The sequence below is a fragment of the Clupea harengus genome, chromosome 22 (genome assembly GCF_900700415.2).
Source record: "Clupea harengus chromosome 22, Ch_v2.0.2, whole genome shotgun sequence".
Classification (NCBI taxonomy): Eukaryota; Metazoa; Chordata; class Actinopteri; order Clupeiformes; family Clupeidae; genus Clupea; species Clupea harengus.
Genome location: NC_045173.1, coordinates 900,010 through 920,769, shown reverse-complemented (window position 1 = coordinate 920,769; position 20,760 = coordinate 900,010). Strand labels below are relative to the sequence as shown.

Genomic DNA, 20,760 nt, shown 5'->3' with positions numbered 1-20,760 from the left:
AGTAGGTGAGAACACATCTGACACGGGCAGTCTCCTGTTGTGTGCTACAGGTGCGATTACGCTTGGGCCGGATTCGCACGAAAGCCTTTGGATCCATCTGTAGCTCACACACTGTTTCTGACTGTGGGCCAGATCCATGCCAGATAGAGGTTACAGCTGAAACGGCTCCAACTGCAAGCAGTGCAGTATTTCTGTCAGCTTACAGATTTAGCCAAGATCCGTTTTCCATCATCAACCGAAAGCCCCAGAAGATGTGTTTAAAAGATGGTAGCCTACGCTGATTTGGCCCGAATCCGTAATACGGATCATCTGAGCTTATAATGGCAGAAATAATTGTAATGGAACAATTAAAAAAATTGTGGGGATGCACTATACAACACTGGCCAATTTTATCTACGTTACGGCTGAGATGAAGCTATAGCGTCATTTTGTTGGGTTAGCTAACTTTTGTGACGTGTGAAGTAGGCCTAATTGAGAACTTTACTGCAAATGTTGTTAACTATCTTACTTTGTCCATACAGTTACAATAGACTAACGTTTATGTTAGTTTAACGTATGGGCAAGATAACTTATAGCCTATGCCCTCAAAATGAGACAATTTAATTGCTGTTAAATTACACATAATGTCGTCAGGGACCTAAATTCTTATCGGAGATTGAACAATTTATCACATGGTGAAAAATCGAGCTCCTTGGTTGACTGAAGAATTTCTTTATGTTTCAAAGTGATCACGAAATCAAAGTGCTGTATATAAACATTTAGTCATTTAGCAGACGCTTTTATCCAAAGCGACTTACATATGTGCGACTTACAACAATAAACCTTTAAATAATGTTGCCCATTGGGCTAAATTGGACCAATCGGCCTCAATTGGACCCAACCATTTCAGTGGGGTAACCCTCCCCACATTAGTCCTATAGACTACCTAATACATTGCATTAACAAATACATAGAACCACCACCAATTTCACCAATGCACCCATAACCTTACATACGCCACACATATTATTAACATACATACATAACACACATCAAACACCCCCACCCCATGCCTTAAACATGTTCACTATTCTTTCTGGATTGGCTCCATCAAATTTAACAAATAATGCCTTATTTTAAAGACAATTTACCTTAGATTTCGATATATATATATAAAATATCCAATAAAATATTAGATTTTTGCAACACCGGACTGATTTAGTCTAACATAGCTGAGATGCCTACTGAGTTGCATCACTGGGAGAAATAAATATGTGAGATCAAAATTGCACTTTTTTAGTTAATTTAAGTTTATTTAAGATTTGCTGTCTGTTGTTAATTCTGACAGCGGTACTTTGGGTATTTCAAGAAAACCAGTCATGTAAAATGGTCATTTATGTCAACACTTTAAGTCATCACTGTCGAGTCTGTCTATAAAATGGGGAAGAGGGGGTTCGGAATAGGCTACTCTCAAGTCTCAAAGGTAACTCAAAAGAAGACTTTCCACGTGCGTTTGCCTCCGTTTGCATATTTTTCCCATTGAAGTAACTGATTTGAGTAATACAGTCTCCCTTTCACCAAGGTAAAAAAATATATAAATATATATAAATAAACGTACTTTGTAACCTACGTGTATTCTCCGCTTGACTTATGTCTGTGATTTGCGCCCCATGAAGGCAGTTACGCACGCAAGCGCCACCACAAGGCGAAACCAAAGTTTTGGTTTCAAACTGCTGAAATGCTTTCCCCATTAGGCCTACGTGTAACATATTACGTTACTATTTATTAACGTTGTTATATATATTATAAAAGGCTGCATTGTTTAACAGCAAAAAAAAACAAAACGTTTTTATCACACTTGCGAACAAGCCAAGAAAATAATTTGTTCAGTTACAGTAAATCGAAGCGAGTAGGGGAGATGTGTGAAGTGTAACTGAAATGTGAGTAACAGGAGGCGTGCAAAAAGGGACTACAGCGCGAATGGGAGGATATGGCCTTAAATATTAAGACTGTCTTTGTTCTAAGCTTGTTTAGTCACTGTAGGCTAGCTCACATTTAAAATACCATGTAGGCCTACTTTACACACGGACTTTTCATTTGATTTTCTCGGCTGTTTGAATTTTGACATAGCCAGCAAAGGTAAGTAACATATGGCGATGTACAATTTAGCTGATGACAGACAGTAGCCTATAGGCCTAATTTACATGCCTCTTCATATCCAAACTTGCCGCTTCTCAGGGTCTGACTGGCAACAAAACGCAGCTCGGGAATTTGCTATCTAGAGGCCCAATTTGATAGGCTAAATTTGAAATTTAAAAGTGTATCGATCAACGAATCACAATCTTTATTTGTATTATTTGTGTTCGACTATATAATGAGTCTGTGCTGGTTCCTCCCTTCTTTTTCAGTGCCATGTTCACCTGTTTGTTTAAATTGCATCGTAAGTTAAGGTGACTAGATATTTGAAATGAAAAAAGGACATTTCCAGTTGGGCGGTCAATATATCATTAACATGTCCAATGTTTGTATATATTAAATTAAAAAGACCGTTCCGGTTTTATTTATTTTGACAATGGTAACTGTTGTGTTGTAAATAAACTACCGTAAAATTGGATACTAAATAAGTAACTTTGTAAACCGTGTCATATACTAGCATACCTTGGTGAGTGAGGCTGTGATGAACTACGGAACACTCAATGATCAAAATGGTCAAATTTACACGATTCCTCAATTTCGTAACCCCACCATTGCTCTCATCCCTGGGTTACTTGACGGCTTCAAACGACGTTTGTGGTGATGTGGATTCACTAGACCTTTGCTAGCTTCTGGTCGAGTTTTCCATAGGCTAGTAGTTTTCTCTAAAACTACGCGAGGAAGTGGTTAGTAGAAGAAGAAGAATATGAAGCTGCCTGCCTCTTTACTACTCTCTTTGTCACCACGTGCAGCAGACTGCTGACATTTGTGCACACTCAAACGGTGACAGCCAACAAAGGCTTCTTTCTTTTTCTGCCGTTCCTTGTCTCCACCTCTGGCCGCGGAGTTCGTCTTTCTCTCCATGTTTTGATAGCACATGCTGACCAAGCCCTCACTGCTATTACGGATTGCACCAGCTGTGTCGCTGAAGATAAGATTGCCTTATATCTTATAACTATATAAACTATATCAAAGCCGGTAACTAATGTTTTAAAAAACAAACAAACATCACCTGAACTTCCAAATGGTCAGTCCGCGCCTGCTGCTTCTTGTCATACACACAATCACAATCTTTACATTTTATATTTGATCTAATCTCATTATTCTTATTATTAGCATAACATTAGATTTAGTTAGATTATTTAAAAGCTACGTGATTATACAGTAAGTAGAAGCTATATGTTTTATGTTGTTTCTAAGAAGTAGATATTTTTGAAGCAAATGCATTGTTTAGCTTTACAGCCTTTTAAAACCATATAAACGATTAAAATCATTTAAAGTAAATTCCAAAGATGGAACTGGTACATCATTACTGGCTAAACCTGATATGTCCTAAGTAACTGCCCCATGTCGCCACATACGTTGTGCTCTTATTGTGTTTCTTTTTAGCCTCTCAATCATGTCAGTTTAACCAAGATTATATATTTGTACCGTTTGTAACCAAGATTCAATACTTGTTAAGAACAGCTTTGAAAATTTCAGATGAAAACTGGTATTTTTACTTTCAACAACATGATGCTATTAGTACAGTCAGTATCACACCACTGCTAGAGTTTCAGGGTTTAAATAAGAGCTGGTCGACCTGCTGCTGTCAGTCAAACCTGTGACAAGAAAAGCCTATGTTGGAAGTCTCCTCAGTGTATAGAGCAATAGTGAGAGAATAGTACGTTAGATGTAGGTTGATGAAGATTGAAGGTTAGATTAGTAAATTGTGAATATTAGTTGTCCCTTACCCTACTTGTACTGTGAATACATACATTGTTCACTTCATAGAATACACACTTATTTGTTGATGTAGAAGACTTGCAGTGACAACTGTAAAAACACAACAGTTGTGGCTTAAAGGCTTAAGGCTTGAAATGTGAAATGACCTCATGATTAAACCAGCCTTGGAGAGAGCAATGCGTCTATGAGTAGCCATGGAAACAGCTGCATCATGCTACTAGTGGCAGACGCTGTTCCTAAGGTCACCGGTCTCTAGCTATAGAATAGCTGCAAGGAAATATATGTGCACTTTTATCACCAACGTAAAAGTTAACACGCAAATTCCCAGGATACTGAGAAGAAAATGTATTGATGGTGACTGAGGGCCCACGTCATTTAGGCAAAATGTGTAGTCAAATTGCCCTTAATGATGGCTGATTAATTCTGTCAAATCTAGGCATATATTTGCAAAACATTTCAGGATTGTCTGAATTATGCATGGTTAGCCTATGATCATAGCACATACATGTCTGAGGTAATCTAAGATTAAAAGAGTAGGCTTAGTTGAAGAGTGAAATAGTATTTTGTTGAAGTACAAAAACAATACTCCACCAAGCAGAGGCTATGGAGAGGAATATCAGTGCACTTGAGACGATCATTAGGGTCCCAAGAAGAACATCAGTGGACACTTGAGAAGATCATTAGGGTCCCAAAATGCTTCAATATCATTAACATCTGTAGTCCAGAAATCAAGCTCTGATTTCCAATCAGGGGACCAGGTCCAGGGAAGGAGTGTCAGGTGACCAAAGCAAGGTAAGTGCTACTTGTATTGAGGTCTGCATAGGATGGAAATGGTCAATCATGACCGCTGAGTTGGAGGCAGATTCCAAAGTGCACCATAAAGACATTGTGGAGGCCCTGGTGACTACAAGACTGAAATTAAACTTACCGGGCAAGACGACAGGGAAACCCATCTTAGTTATGTCTTTGAATGTGATCAAGGAAATGGAAGGAGAAGATCTTTGACTGTCCTGTTACTGTTCTTAATTTATATTATTTTATAAAGCTTTATACATATTTATGACACTATTGAACATACATTTCCTGTGCATTCTATGAATTAATGTGATTTTGGAGATACTTTCATCAAAGCGAGAGGAATGTTTCACAAGGGTATTAGCAGCACAGTGATAATTTAGTACTTCTCAGAAATTCTGTTGGGAATTTTTAGTCTTGGAAGAGAAGATTTACTTTTCACAATTAGCCGATAATAAGATTGTGTGACTTAAAGATAAAAGTCAGCTTGCAAAATCTATCAACTTTGTTGAACAATTGTCTTGTATTTCGGGTTTGAAATCGATGGAATCCAAATTGATGAGCCTAAATATGGGATAGTCACGCTACGACTACAATGATTAAATGTTTGAAAACATTGCATTCAATAGCATAAAATAACTAGGTGTTTATATAATGCCGGACTGTAGGTAGACAAAGACTGCACTTTTCAGACAAAACTGGAGCCAAGACTATGTTCAATCTTTGGCTTCAGTGAGACCTATCCTTATAGAATAATTTTCTAAAAGCTGAGGGCTTATCCTGTTTTTGTATTCTCCACTAAGTTTCAGTGTTAATGAGTGCACTGCCAGAGGAGACGTTCACAAAGACTGAAAAGTCAGTCCCATAGTAAAGCAGAAGATGGTCTTGAAGTTCTAAACTGTACCAGGATGTTAAATGTTTAAGCATTTCAATGCAATTTGGGTTGTCATTCCTCACTGTATTTTCAATATAACTGGGGGATTTCTTTGTAAGCTGACTATTGCTCTATCAAAGTTTCATCAGCAATTTCTCATTGCTTGAAAGTTGTGCTTCATCCACAACATCATGGTTCAAACTTTATGGAACAATGCTGACTGAAAACAGAAGTGCCCCCCCCCCCCCCCCCCCCAACATATTTACGTGGGAATATATCAACAATTAATTTCATAATAGTAATATTTTCTTTATTTTATTCATTTGGTAGGTTGATGTCTTAATGTCATGACTGCACACAACTTACTTATCCCTTTCAAAGAATATAATGTTTAAATCCATTCCAATCAGCTTTGCTCATTTAATTTAAAGTCACTGTGCTTTGTGATACTATGCAATCTTATTGGGTTCCTGGTGACATCAGTATATTTGACAGAAAATGTAACAATAAAAACATACACCAAGGTCTACACCAAAATAAGAATACATCTTATAGGGAAATGATATTGGCGAGTATTTACTGAAGATGTGCTTTATTAACACCACGTTCTCCACCAACATAGATGTTAACATTGGTGGCTCAAGACATGCCGAGCCTACAGTTGGCTTTTGATTACACCCAGGAATTCACCTGATGTTACCCAGACCACGGCGCTCCATCGATTTGGCTGTGTTATATATGGCAAACATTTTACATACATTTCATAGTCTATATTATAGGCCAATTTAAGATTTTTGATGAGATCGTTATGTGCAAGAGCCTAATTCTTTCATTCTTTCGTAACGTTAAACAGAACGCTTTTGTAATGAGCGAGAGTAGGTCTGAAATGTGAATCCCCTTGGGAATAGAGAGCGGGCATTACTGCAGTAGACGACACATCTATTTTGGAAGGGAGGCTGCACCGAACATGGAACGTCACCTACTTGTCATCATGTAGAACCACAGGAAAAAAAAAAAGAAAAAAAATAGTGTAATCAGGCCTCGGCGGGAGACAGGGGGATAGGCTATTTCACTATCTTGGTGTGGATTTACCTACGGTTGTTTCAATTGGATCAGATGTACTCTCTACTAAGTCAAAGAAACATTTTTCAGACTTTTGACAAACAATTCTGTGAAGTTTAGTTTGCCCGGCAACTGGAATACAAAAGGTCAGTATATTTTAACACACATTTCTCACAAATTTCTCTTTCAGCTGCCTTAGGGTAACCTACTTGAAATGTGTTAATATTCAGAATTCTTGAAATGCGTAATAAATTGGATTGGAACACACTTAGGCTACCATCTCGATTAGCCTGCAGCTAGTCGAAGTGCACGAAACCTGTGGTGTTCTGGTGAACATAAGTCCACGGGAAGAGCTGAAGTTTTCAGAGGGAACGTTAGTTCTCAGGCCCTCAGGAATGAGATAATATTTGAGTAATTCTATTAGGCTTCTTTGCCCATTGTTCCTGTCAGACCCATAGGAAACAGTTAATCTGTCTCCGCTTCTACAAATGGCAATGGGTGTGAGATGGGGTCTGACAGCTGAAGTTATTTTTGGTGGTGGCAGCTTAGGGGAGTGAGGTGACAAAGATGGCAAATGTCAACCGTTTCAAAGGCAAATAGGCTGTTATTTTACAGTGGAATTATTTGTAATCACAGCAACTGCTGTGTTTTGAGCAAGTTTTAAAGATAGGCTTCTTCATTGGTAGAGATATGGTAATGAAAGTAGTTGGAGATAGAGGCAATTTCTCCATTCTTAATACAGCATTAATGACCTTAAGTGTTGGCCATGAATATACTGTGGAAGAAGTCCTCTTCTATTTTTGAAAAAAAATAAAAATAAGATTTCACAATTAGTGGATGAATTTGTTGCTGAAAGATAAAAGCCAGTTGGCATTTAAAAGCTACCAAATGTGTTGTTTGTTTAAAATGTGTCTTGTGTTGTGTTTCAGGTTTAAAGTTGAATGTGTCAAAATTTGGGATGTCTCTACGACTCAATTATTCAATGACTGCAAATATTGCATATAGGAGCACCATCAAATAACTGCATTCATATAACACAGGACTGTGTAGCTAGACAAAGACTACGTTTTATCTTCTTTATACATTACTACAAGAATATTTTCAGTCTTTGGCTTCAGTGAGACCTATCCTTACATGGCAGGCATTTTCTAGAAGCGGGGGTTTGCTGTAGGCTACTCTAACCTCTAGAACTAGCTGTATTGGTCAGAATAACTCCTGAGTTTAACCATTTCTACAGCAGCACTCAAAATAAACATAAGAAATGTTATTGTGCATGGCCTCTGCCATTACTACAATCATATTGCAATATGACTTTAATAGTAAATAAAAAACAGAATTGAACATTTGTAGACTAAACTTTGAAGAAGCAGTATGTATTTTTGTTGTTAAAAATGTTGGTAGATGTACAGACAATATGTATCTGAAAGTACAGTGTAAAAATAGTGCTTGACAAGTGCCTTTGTTACAGGCCTAAGGTGTGCACATGCCTGTATTCTTCTGTATACTTGCCAGATCACTTTTTTATAGTAGCAGATTTAGTGATGAACAGAAGAGTCCCAAACCTTCATGTTGTGCTGTACATTATATGTGTCTCTAAGCTCCAACTTGTTATCCCTCCCTTCTGTTGTTATAGGATTTAGTGATGGACCACAATCTGTTTGGTGGCGTTCCCAGGTTCATAACACGGCCCAAGGCGTTCTCCGTGTGTGTGGGCAAGGATGCCTCCCTGAGCTGCACCATCGCGGGCAGTCCTGTCCTAATAGTCTCGTGGGAGAAGGACAAACTGCGACTCTCAGCAGGTGGCCGTTTCAAAACAGTGGAGGACGGTGATGTCTACCGACTGACCATCTATGACCTGACATTGGAAGACAGTGGGCAATACATGTGCCGCGCCAAAAACGATGTGGGGGAAGCCTATGCTGCCGTGACCCTTAAGGTGGGCCTGCCCGAGCAGCTGGTGAATCGAGCTCCTGTGTTCATGGTCAAGCCTGTGTCTGCACGTGTTGGCCTGGGAGGCGACGTGACCTTCTACTGCAGGGTGGCAGCTCACCCTGACCCAAACTTTGAGTGGGAGAAGGATGGCCGTTATATCGGTTTGACAAACCGTATCAAAATGGCCTCTGACAGTGATAGCAGCTCCTTGCGGATCCAAAGTGTACGCAGCCTTGATAGCGGTAGCTACACCTGTCGTGCCCAAAACACAGTGGGCAGGTCTCATGCAGCGGCCACTCTCGTAGTGGACCTCCAGGATGCCCATCAAAATGCCGACAAAAGCACCTCCCTTCTGTCACACCTCCAGAAACGTAAGGAGGACATGAGAAAAGATATCTCCTTACTTCGAACCACAGAAAGCACTTCATCCTCCCTCTCCTCTTCATCTAGCTCTAAGATCACTGAGGACCTCAGCACCCTCGGCTTTGGACTAGACAGTGATCAACGCGTCTCCGCCTTTGCTCACAAGTTGCCAAAAGGTGTGTTTACTCGTACATGTATGGTGACTGAAGGGAAGCACGCAAAACTCAGCTGTTTTGTCACCGGTCATCCCAAGCCACACATCGTTTGGAGGAAGGATGGTACAAACATCGGTGAAGGCAGACGGCATATTATGTACGAGGATCAGGCAGAGAACTTCATCCTCAAGATTTTATACTGCAAGCAGAATGACAACGGCTTGTACACCTGCAATGCCTCCAATATGGCTGGACAGACATACAGCGCAGTGTTGGTGATTGTTAAAGGTAAGGACCATTTTGAGGTATGGATATTTCTGTCCTATTTCTGTTCTTTTCCCATGTTCATCCTGGTAGTTACGATACATCAAAACAATTTGCCATTTTAGTGTACACACTCAATGACTTATGACTTCATAATACAAGTGGCGACATTTCAGCTGATTACAGTGACATTTATAGCCATGTCACAAATCTGGGATTTCATTGAGCGCTTCAATGAAAGTGAAATGGGTCTCTAAACATGACCCATGCTCTACATGGGAGAGAGCGAGCACACAACAGTGGAGGGAGGGGGTGGGGGGCGATGGGGGAGGGGTGTCAAGTATCATCTATTTCTGCTCGTGATGAGTAGTTCGCCCCAAGGGGAGCTGCCATCTGATGCCAGTACTTTGGTTGGTTTGCATCGAGTGATTGGAAGCTTACATTCACCTTGGATTTTTCTTCATGTTCACTATGAACAAGCGCGGTTGTTGAAATAAATGTGAAGATATTTGGCTTATATATATGAGCTGGATCTTGTACATGCAGTGTGCAACCAGGCCAACCATGTTTCAGCTCTTTCGACCCTCTGTAAACTCAGAAGTACCTTAGCAAAGGTCAGACAGAAGGCTGTTCCTCTGGCAAATGTCCGATTGATACTGGAGTCTTTACCATCACTTGATGAGCATGGTGGCAGGACATTTGAGTGAGGGCCTTTGAAGTTACCACAACAAATTGGTCACTTCTGTGACTAATTAAATATTTTTTTTATTTTTTATTACAATGTCAATGTAACTATGTCAATCTAATTTTCACAAAAGACAGTGAAGTTGCTTCATAGTTTTTGTCTTATTATAGAACTGAATGTCACTTCAGTGTCCATCGGCACATCTGCATCAAAATTGTGTTGAGAAGTGGGGGAATACAGAATATGTGTTCTGTTACAAAATGATTTAGCCTACATTTCTCTTATATAAATATAAATATAAATATAAATTAATAGAAGAGGAAATCTCAAGTAACGATGAGGGGGCCAAGCAGCCCAGCCGGGCATTGTCACCATGACAACCAGATATCACCATGTTAAGGGCATGGCTGTAAGCGCTCACAGCAGGTTTCATGGCAATTGACCAAAGATTGGCTGAGATATGACTTCACTTCCAGTTTGTTGTCTTTGTGGAAGATCTTGATGGGCTGTAAGGGACATTTTGAAAATCAAAGCTCCATCTAACTTGGTTTGAAGATGATCTGTGCCAAATTTGGTAAAGATTGGACAAAATGTGTGGCCTATGAAAATTTCATTGACCTTTTGATCAAATCCAAAAATGGCAGACTCTTCACTTCACTAACATGACAGGCTGTCCTTTCATGGGTTTAGGATCTCCGAAGGCATCAAGAGACACAAGAATCACTTTTTGAAGGCAAACACATCAGCAGTTATTGGGCCATATTATATTTATTTAAAATATATATATATGTATGTATATATATATTCCCTATTGCAGCACCACCCAGTTGCAAAATAATGTAAATGTTTTGGACATCCCCAGAAAGGGGTGCTGAGCCTGTGGTACCATGTTTGGTGTTGATACATCAAAGCTTTACTGAGATGAAGCCTCACTTCCTGTCACTTTGATTGACTGTAATGGACAGACGCTTTCATCGTGATGAGATCTCTCAAAATATTGCAAGTCACAAGAAAGACTTTTTGAAGGTAAACATTTCAAAAGCTATTAGACAAAACATATTTAGTCTTATTGTAGAAACCCCCAGTGGTCTAATGATGTGGTCTCAGGAAGGGATCCCGAGTCCATGTACCAAGTTTGAAGTTGATACATCAAAGCATTGATGAGAGAATAATAATAATAATAATAATAATAATAATACATCACATTTATATAGCTCTTTTCAAAGTTCTCAAAGACGCTTTACATACTGTGGGATAAAAGAAAACAAACAATGAACTCTGTAATGGAGGATACTGTTGCAGTAGTCAAGCCTGGATGTTATAAATGCATGGAGGAGTGTTTCTGCAGCAGTGGGTGACAGTGAGGGTCGGAGGCGGGCAATGTTACGGAGGTGGAAAAAGGCTGTTTTGGTGATGTGGTTGACATGGGGCAGGAATGAGAGGGTGGGGTCACAGGTGACTCCCAGGTTACAGATTTGGGTGGAGGGGGTGACAATGGAACCATCAAGAATGAGTGCTCTGGGCGAATTATCAAAATTTCAGATTTATCGCAGTTGAGTTTTAGAAAGTTTCTTTGCATTGATGTTTTATTGTCCATTAGGCAAGTGATGAGGGTTGAGTGGGTGGCAGCAGTGATGGTCTTGGATGAGAGGTAGAGCTGAGGATTGTCGGCATAACAGTGAAACTGGAGGCCATGGCGGCAGAGGATCTGTCTAGGTGGGAGCATGTAGAGGATGAAGAGAAGGGGACCAAGCACCGAACCCTGGGGTACGCCATGGGTGACAGGAACTATAGTCGATTTGCAGTTGTTCATTGAAATGAATTAATGTCTGTCAGTGAGGTAGGACTGAAACCAGGAGAGGGCAGTGCCAGTAATACCAAGGGTGGATTTGAGGGTTGTGATGAGTGTGGAATGGTTAATGGTGTCAGCGCTGGGGATAACAGTAGGTAATTTGTGACTTTGATCAGAGCAGTCTCAGTGCTGTGTTTTGAGGGGAAACTAGACTGAAAAGGCTCATTGAGGTCATTGGAGTCAAGGTGGGATTTTATCGGAGTGGCAACAACTCCAGTTCTTTTGACAGGAAGGGCAGGTCAGAGATGGGCCGGTAGTTTTTGGGGGAGTCAGGGTCAAGTCCAGGTTTTTTGAGTATGGGGTTACCTGCGGCAAGCTTTAAGGTGGAGGGGATAGCCAGAAGACAGGGAGGAGTTTACAGTTTTGGTGATGAGTGGACAGAGTGTGGGGAGACAGGCCTTAACGAGGGTGGAGGGGAACGGGTCCAACGCACTGGTAGATGACTTCACACCGGCTACCATTGAGGAAAGGTCAGATGGAGAGATTTCAGTGAATGATGAGAAGGTGTGATCTGTCAGCAGTGGGGGGTCAGGTTTGGTTCAAAGAGGGATGGAGGAGGCCAGCTGGTTGTGGATAGTGTCAATTTTATTTAGGAAGAAACATCAGAATTCATTGCATTTGTCAACGGTGAAGGAGTGAGAGAGGTGGTGTTCTAAAAGTTGACCAGTTTGGTGGGGGAGGCGTTCTGCATGAGGGTGAAGTCTGAGATGCTTTCGGACAGGTGAGAGTGAGAAGATGGATTTATGGACTTGAGGTTTCGGAAAATGATGTTGCGTTTCTGCTTTTCAAGGGGGGTGGGGATCTCTATTTGAAGGAAGATGGCAAGGTGGTCGGAAATGGTGAGGTCAATGCTAGACAGTTGGTTGATGCTGGTGCCGGTGGAACAGACAAGGTCCAGGGTGTGGCCTCTACTGTGGGTGGGGAAATCTATGTGTTGAGTGATGTTAAAAATGGTCAGAATTTCCAAAAGTTCAGTTGCTGTTTTGCAGTCTGGAATCAACATGGATGTTAATGTCACCCAGGAGTAACAGAGATGGTGGTATGGCAGAGAGCTGTGTTAGAAATTCTGACAGGTCTGAGGGGAAGGCAGGGTTGGGCTTAGGGGGGGGGGGGGGGGGGGGGGGGGGGGGGGGCTACAGCTACAACCAGAGGTTTAGGACCAGACAGTTTGAAAGAATGGGATTCAAATGACAGGGGGGATTGAATGGATAGCAGACTGGTTTTGATGTTCTGACGGTGGACAATGGCAATTCCACCACCGTGACCATCCGGATAAGATATGAATATCTGGCAGGTGTGGTTTGATTTAATAAAAAATAATCCAGAGGTTTTTGCCAAGTTTAGGTGAGACAGATAAAAAATCAAGCTTATTGTCCGTTATAAATTCTCTGAGGATGAGATGTAACCTCACTTCCTGTTTGGCGACTTCTCTGCTGATTGCAGTTGGCTGTAACAGACGAGTGGTTTATAACATTTAAAATCCATCTGATAACTGAAGATCGACATTTGTGTCCAGTGAAAAATGATAAAATCCAATATGGTGGAAAATCCAGTATGGCAGAAATTGATGTAACTCTGCTTGACCCACAGAATCCAATGGATCCTCATTACTCCATATGTTTAAAAAGTGAATGGGATGGAGGAGGCCAGCTGGTTGTGGATAGTGTCAATTTTATTTAGGAAGAAACATCAGAATTCATTGCATTTGTCAACGGTGAAGGAGTGAGAGAGGTGGTGTTATAAAAGTTGACCAGTTTGGTGGGGGAGGCGTTCTGCACGAGGGTGAAGTCTGAAATGCTTTCGGAATCCAATGGATCCTCATTACTCCATGTGGTTAAAAAGTGAAATGCGTTAACGTACCTCTAGTTTGACCTGTTGGTGCTGCCAGAGGGCCTCCTGCTGAGAGCTTTGCTACATTCCTACACAGTCTTAACCTACCTATTTTGTGTGACCACCTGAATTTAGCTACAAAGAATATACAAAGCTGTTAATATATGTGTATGTGTGAGAATTTGTTCTTTCATGTTCTTTTGTGCAACATATATCAAAGTATCACATATTTCATCTGTGAAGAGTTCTGAGGTTCCAGTGGCTTAATTATTCTTGCTTTTTTTTGTCATGTCAATTTGAACCTCGGCAGAACCCAAAATCCCCTTCAAGAGGAAGCTGCAGGATGTGCAGGTGCAGGAGAAGGCCACAGCATTGCTGTCCTGCGAGGTGCCTGTGGCAGCCACTCAAGCCAACTGGTTCATGGAAGAGACGCGCTTGGAGGACAGCAGCAAGTATCACATGGAGCAGCAGGGCACCCTGCGTCGACTCACCATCCACAACGTCTCGACCAATGATGACGCCGTCTACATCTGCGAGACGGCCGAGGGGAGCCGCACGGTTGCTGAGCTGACTGTCCTTGGTAACTGACACAGAATCAGACAGACCAGCCTGCTTTTACTGACATGCTGAGCCGACTGTTCTTGGTAACTGACACAGAATCAGACAGACCAGCCTGCTTTTACTGACACGGCTGAAGTCTATTTTTATATGTCTAAAAGAAACACCACATAAATAATAATATAAGGGGATCTTCCCGGTGGGGTAAAGGTTTTTAAAAGAGATGGATTCCTGAGATGGGAAGGGTTATTGCAAAAACAGGCACATCATTATAATTTGCATCGTAATATGTAATATGTTCAAGATTGCCCTGATTGCTTATTGTTCTTGTATTTTGCTTTCAGGTAACATCACGAAGAAACTCCCACGCAGGACTGTTGTCCCTGTGAGTGATACAGTAATATTCTGTGTTGAGCTCGAAAAGTCTTGTGAGGCCTCTTATTGGACAAGAAATGGCGTTAAGCTGCTTGAAGACACTCGCATCAGTATTGCACACAGTATGCGACAGTACACCTTAACTATACATGAGTGCACCGCTGAAGACTCCGGAGAAGTAGCTTTTGTTGCAGGGGACTGCAAGACCTCAACTTATTTCACTGTCACTGGTAAGGCTACCTACAAGCACAGGCACTTGCCAGTTGCCAGTTGCCAGGAGTTCCCCTCCAAACTTTTGAAATAGTTTTGAAATAAATACAATTAAATAAATATAGCTAAATAAACAGTGGCATGCTGGGTGAAAGCAATATGAAATATAACCAGTAACAGCTAAGATGTCTCCTTGTTTGTATTTTATTTTGGTTTTCCCACCAGCACCAAGAAAGCACCCACCCGATGCCCCCGTCGACGCTGTGGTACGGAACAAGACCGATTCATCCATCACTCTGTGCTGGTCACCTCCAGACAGTGATCGTCCGGTGCCCATCAAAGGATACACGATCGAAAGGAAGAAAGTGGGAGCTCAGACCTGGTTGAAGTGTAACTCGACGAGCACAGTGCCCTACACACACTACCAGGTCACCAACATCACAGAGGAGGGCAGCTACACGTTCCGCATCTCTGCTGTGAATGACTTTGGCCAGAGCTCCTGCCTGGAGGTTCCTGGAACATTCTACCTTGGTGAGAGAGTCACTATATTTACGTATACATTGCCTTGCAGAAGTAGTCGACAACCACCATAACAACATTTGTGTTGAACATTTATGCTCTAGTACATTTGCAAAGGCAATACAGTTATTTGTCTGCTACCATTAGAAATCAGTCATTTTAAAACCGAAATATACTACTTGCAAGTATTCAAACCACGGTGCTTTTGAGTTCAAATGATCCTTTTGATAATGTTGTTTTTCATCCCTCTTTTTTCCAATTGAAATGAATGGGAGCACTTTTGCCTATTGCTACTCACTCTGCCAGCGGTGGGCTACAGTAACGTTACTCACTCTGCCAGCTGTAGGCTACAGTAGGTACAGATGGTAGCATAACGCTATAATCTGTCATTTCAAGCACGTCATTACGTTACATATCTGGCTGGGATTTTCCAGTATGTGATACCAATGGTCATATGGCACTGAGTACAGTAGATAGATAGATAGATAGCATCACTGCTTTCTAAGCGGTAGACACAGGCTTGATTACCGGCCAATCGCTTTGGACAAAATTTTTTGCTAAATACCTGAAATTCTACCTAGCAGATTGTTTAATTCTCTGGGACCATCCAAACATTTTATTGCTCATCTGCTGTCTTTTTCAAAGACATAGATACCACCACCAATGGGGATTGACAGTCTATATTTCAGCTTAATTCAAAGAGACAACAATAACTAATGTTAGCCACTCAAGTAGCTCCAGCCAACAGCTAACAAGGTAACATACAGGCCCCTCCATAATGACTGGCACCCCTGGTAAAGATGAGTAAAAAGTGTTGGTGTTGGTGAATTAGCTTATTCTTACACTGAAATAATGAGACATATCCGACCTTTATATCAAGTACATTTTATTCTAAGAAAAAAACCTCACCAAGAAATAATTATTTTGAACTAAACCGCATTTAATACTGTGAACAACCTCCCTCCCAATAAAACAGCACAAAGTGTTCTCCTATAACATCTTATAAGGTTGGAGAATATAGAGCAGGGAATTCCTAAACATTCCTAAATGGAGGAAAAACATCCCCACAACATCAGACCTTCCTTTTTCATCTGACCATAGAACATGGCTCCAGTCAAAGTCCCAGTAGCGTTTAGCAAACTCCAGGTGCTTAGGTTTGTGGTTACATGACAGAATAGGCTTTTTTCTGGCATGCCTTCCAAATAATGTGTTAGCATGGACGTAGCTGATTGTTTTTTTTTAAGAAATGAAGCAACCGGCATCACTGGATTATTTACAGCCTACAGCTGATGATGTGCTTGTGTGAATTCACAATGCCAAGTTACATTAATGTCTGTGACAACAAACCACTTATCTAGATAGCATAGCTAGTAGGCCATAGCAGTGCCAGCCAACAGCTAATGTTAGCTAACTTAGTCGACAATATACGACAGGGTACTAACATTACTTTGTGTCCACATATCTGCTCAAATTATGTCATTGTCAATCAAGTGGTGAGGTCACTTTAGACAGATATTTAGAAATTGTGTTGTCCTAACACCACAAAGCACTCACAAAGCTATCACAATCATTGAAGGCAGTGGGAAATAAGGCTGTTTTTTTAAGCTTCTTTTTGAAACAGTTTACAGTTGGGTCAGATCTGATATCCATGGGGAGATGGTTCCATGGCCAAATGCAGCTTTCACCCTGTTGAGTTTCAGCTCTGGGCACCACCAGCTCCTGCAGATCAAACATACCTACCAGGTTTATATTCAGCAAACATTTCAGAGATATATTTAGGGCCCAGACCATGTAGTGCCTTATACACAATAAGTAATACTTTTCATTAAATTCTGCATCTGAGCAAAGACCTGGGAAATGGAGTAGTGTGCTCTTTTTTCTTCGTTTTTGTTCCAATTCTAGCTGCAGCATTCTGAATCAGCTCTAGCTGTCGAATGGACTTGTTTGAAAGGCCAGTGAGGAGAGGCCTGCAGTAGGTTTCTTGCTTAGACACAACATCTCTGACCTTAGCTAATGTTTTTGAGATACCAACAAGCTGATTTAGTTGTGGCTTTGATGTGGTCACTGAAGTCCCTATCCATATATGCCAAGCTCTTTGACATGAGTTGGAGTCTTTAGTGCCCTAGATTCCAGGCGGACACTGAGTTCCAACCTTCCTTCTTTGTTCCCAAACAGAACTATGTCAGTCTTTATTTTTATTTAATTGAAGGCACAGACCGATGACTTAATGAAGCCGAAGTCATTCCGTGAGAGAACTAAATAGATCTAGGTGTTTTCTGCATAGCTATGATAAGCCTCAGTACTCTTGAAAGATTAGGCCAAGACGAAGCATGTGTAGTTTAAATATAGCATGGCGGTGTCCTCTGATTTATAGGCGCTGATAGGGACAGAATAACCCCTGCCTTCTGAACCATCTAAAGACCATTCCTGAGAGTCTGACACAGTTTCAATACTGTGTTGACGAAAGCCTGACTGGAGGTTGTCATAGTGGCCATTTATGTTTAAGTGGTTACTGATTTAGATTTGATTTAAAACTACTTTCTTGATAACCATGCCTGTAAAGGGGAGGTTTCTCTGTTTCAGGAGAGTTTTGAAAACTGCAGTCTTTGCTGATGCTGGGCAAATGCAGTGAACCATTCACAATTTGAGCAACAGCTCAAATGCTAAACAGCTGAAACTTTGTCGGTTGTGGGCAGAGTGTTGGGACCGCATGTATATGGCTTATCCTCACAGTCCTCTAGCTGTGTATTCTGTGTGTTCGCTCTAAAAGGCAAACGTAGTGTTCTTACAGTCCTGACTCTGTAAAAGGCAAACTTAGTGTTCTTACAGTCCTGACTCTGTAAAAGGCAAACGTAGTGTTCTTACAGTCCTGACTCTGTAAAAGGCAAACAAAGTGTCTCGGACTGAGCCATACTCTATTCTAGCCAATCAACACGTTGCTTCACAAGCATGGAATAAAGGTGTGTCATTGAATTGGCTGTTGAGCTCAAATATCAACATGCTTTTGCAAGAATCACGGACTGCACTGCACCTGTTTTAATATATATAATCGTTAAGCAGTGTAAGAAGTCGAACACTATCAGAAACTAAGAAAGTATATCTTTTTTATCTGTGTGGTGTTTTCTGAAAGCTTATATGTTCTAAATACACAAAACAAGGGATTTCCAATATTCTACAATTCTGGCCCCACAAAAACAAACACAGGTTCTCCTCACTCCAAAGGCAGGCTGGTCTGCTAGCGATGCTAAAACAAACCCAGGTTCTCCTCTCCAAAGATAGGCTGGTCTGCTAGCATTGCTAAACGGCACAGTCATGTGACAGGTCGACCCTTCTTATCACCTCTGGTCCAAGCATGCTCTTGCACATATGCAGACTAAGTGGCACCTAATAATCTAAGTTACACACACACAGAAACACAGAAAAGCCATGTTCCTGCTTACATAAGCACATGATTCATACAAGGTATATATCTATACAAGGCACTTAATTAATATATTCTGAAGTCATTAACAGTGTTTCGAGATGATCTCGATCAGCATGTTTTTCATGACCTGCTTGAAATCTCTTCTTCTCTACAGAACCAACAGCGGACATAACCAAAGGCCTAGTGTATACCAGTGGCACGGCTGGGGGGGAGGTGTCCTTGACAGTGGAGCTGTCTGCTGTCGTCTCAGGCTCCTGGAAGATAAACGACACGCTCCTGCGCAGTGGCTCTGAGTACCTCATCACCCGCTCCAAGGCGGCTCACACACTTCTCATCCGTAACGCCACTCTGGATCTCAATGGGGCTGAGGTCAAGTTTGTTGGTGGAGGCTCGGAGAGTGTTTGCACACTTACAGTGAAAGGTAAGATGTGAGTGAGACAGGAGTGTATAGGGTGAGCAGCCTTCAAGGTTATTATTATTATTATTATTGAAACAAATATTATCTGTATTATAATATCATATTCAATATTATGTATGCATTTTTGTTGTATCTATAGCCGTTTAACATGATTTGTAAATTGCTTTGGACAAAAGCATCTGCTAAATAACATAATCCAACCATAATCTTAACCATGACCCTTTGGCAATAGAGCTCCTCATGACAGCCATTCTGTGGCCCATTTCACTTTTTTAAGACACTCCTGTAAGACAAGGCCCAAAGACACAATCTGTGCCCCCATGGAAGTGTGTTTGCCTTTATGTGGAGATGGAAGTGTGTTTGCCTTTATGTGGAGAGCACAAGAGAGATGGAAGTGTGTTTGCCTTTATGTGGAGAGCACCAAAGAGATGGAAGTCAGAGATTGCCAGTTGCAGGCTTGTCCCGGATTGGAATTTAAATCGGACCAATGGCCTACAAGGAGTTCATTTTCACTCCATTTCCAAGGACAGTTTATACTTACAAATGGCTGAAAAGACAACTGATATGTATAAAAGGCCACGCATAGTAAAACCATAGGAAATGACATTGGAAGCAGGCAGCAGAACAGGGTGCACAGGCTTTGAAGCCTGGACCTCACGTTAATCAGGTGGCCACCTTAGTGACGGAGCCCCATGTGTGGCATGGAACAAGGATAGCCAGATGCTTTCACTGTGGGAAGCTACACGCGGCTAACAGCTGCTTATTTAAACACTGTTTTGATTATATTAAATGCCATTCAATGTAAATGCTAGGCGGTTAGTGTCAGGTTGCGCTGAAGTCCTTTACAAGCTAACTAACACATTGAGCGAGATGGCCAGCACAGACTCAAGCTAAACATTCAAGCTGCAGAAATGCATTGGAATCTCAGCCCTTGTTATGCAATCCGTGGTTTGAGCAGAATATCAGAGCAAATTAAATGAGCACTCATAAACTAGATAATTGGGCATTTCATTATGATTTAAGTACTTCCCTTTAGCATGTGATAAGATGTGTGCGTCATGTTGCATTACATAAAAAATTCCAGAGATTAACATTTAGAAATTGAGTGAACTAAGATGAAGGAAGTTTACAGCAACGACCTTCTATACAAAATTCGTTCAAATACTACGGTAATCCAAAAGACGAAATACTGATGTAGCTTATCTAGGCACATATGCTGATGTATCTTAGCTAGGCACATAGTATGCTGAAACCATTTATATCTTTTAGTAGCGATATATTCAGCAGCTTGTCCAATCATGGCATCCATCAGTGCTGCTGAGGCACACAGTCATGTATGTCCATGCCATCCCTCAAATCACACACAGCCCTGGTAGGAACCGTGGAGCTGAATCATTGCCTTGTGTTGTTGTTGTTGTTGTGTTGTTGTTGTTGTTTGAAGTGGACACAGGGGCATCAGTTATTAGTGAGGACAGAGTTGAATGACTAGCGCTTAACTTGCACTTCAGCAGTTACATTCCTGCACTTATTTTTCCTTTTTTCTAGGT

At 41.2% G+C, this 20,760-nt stretch overlaps 1 protein-coding gene across 1 annotated transcript in view; it reads left to right on the top strand.

The window, feature by feature from the left end:
• The first annotated feature begins 6,274 nt into the window (after positions 1 to 6,274).
• The window catches only part of obscnb (obscurin, cytoskeletal calmodulin and titin-interacting RhoGEF b), a 108,980-nt gene continuing 94,494 nt past the window's right edge, over positions 6,275 to 20,760 (top strand). Inside the window, 6 exon segments of the mRNA XM_031560166.2 lie at positions 6,275 to 6,774; positions 8,262 to 9,366; positions 14,020 to 14,289; positions 14,612 to 14,872; positions 15,078 to 15,383; positions 18,950 to 19,216. Coding sequence (XP_031416026.1) covers positions 8,271 to 9,366; positions 14,020 to 14,289; positions 14,612 to 14,872; positions 15,078 to 15,383; positions 18,950 to 19,216 — 2,200 coding nt within the window. The 5' untranslated portion in view covers positions 6,275 to 6,774; positions 8,262 to 8,270.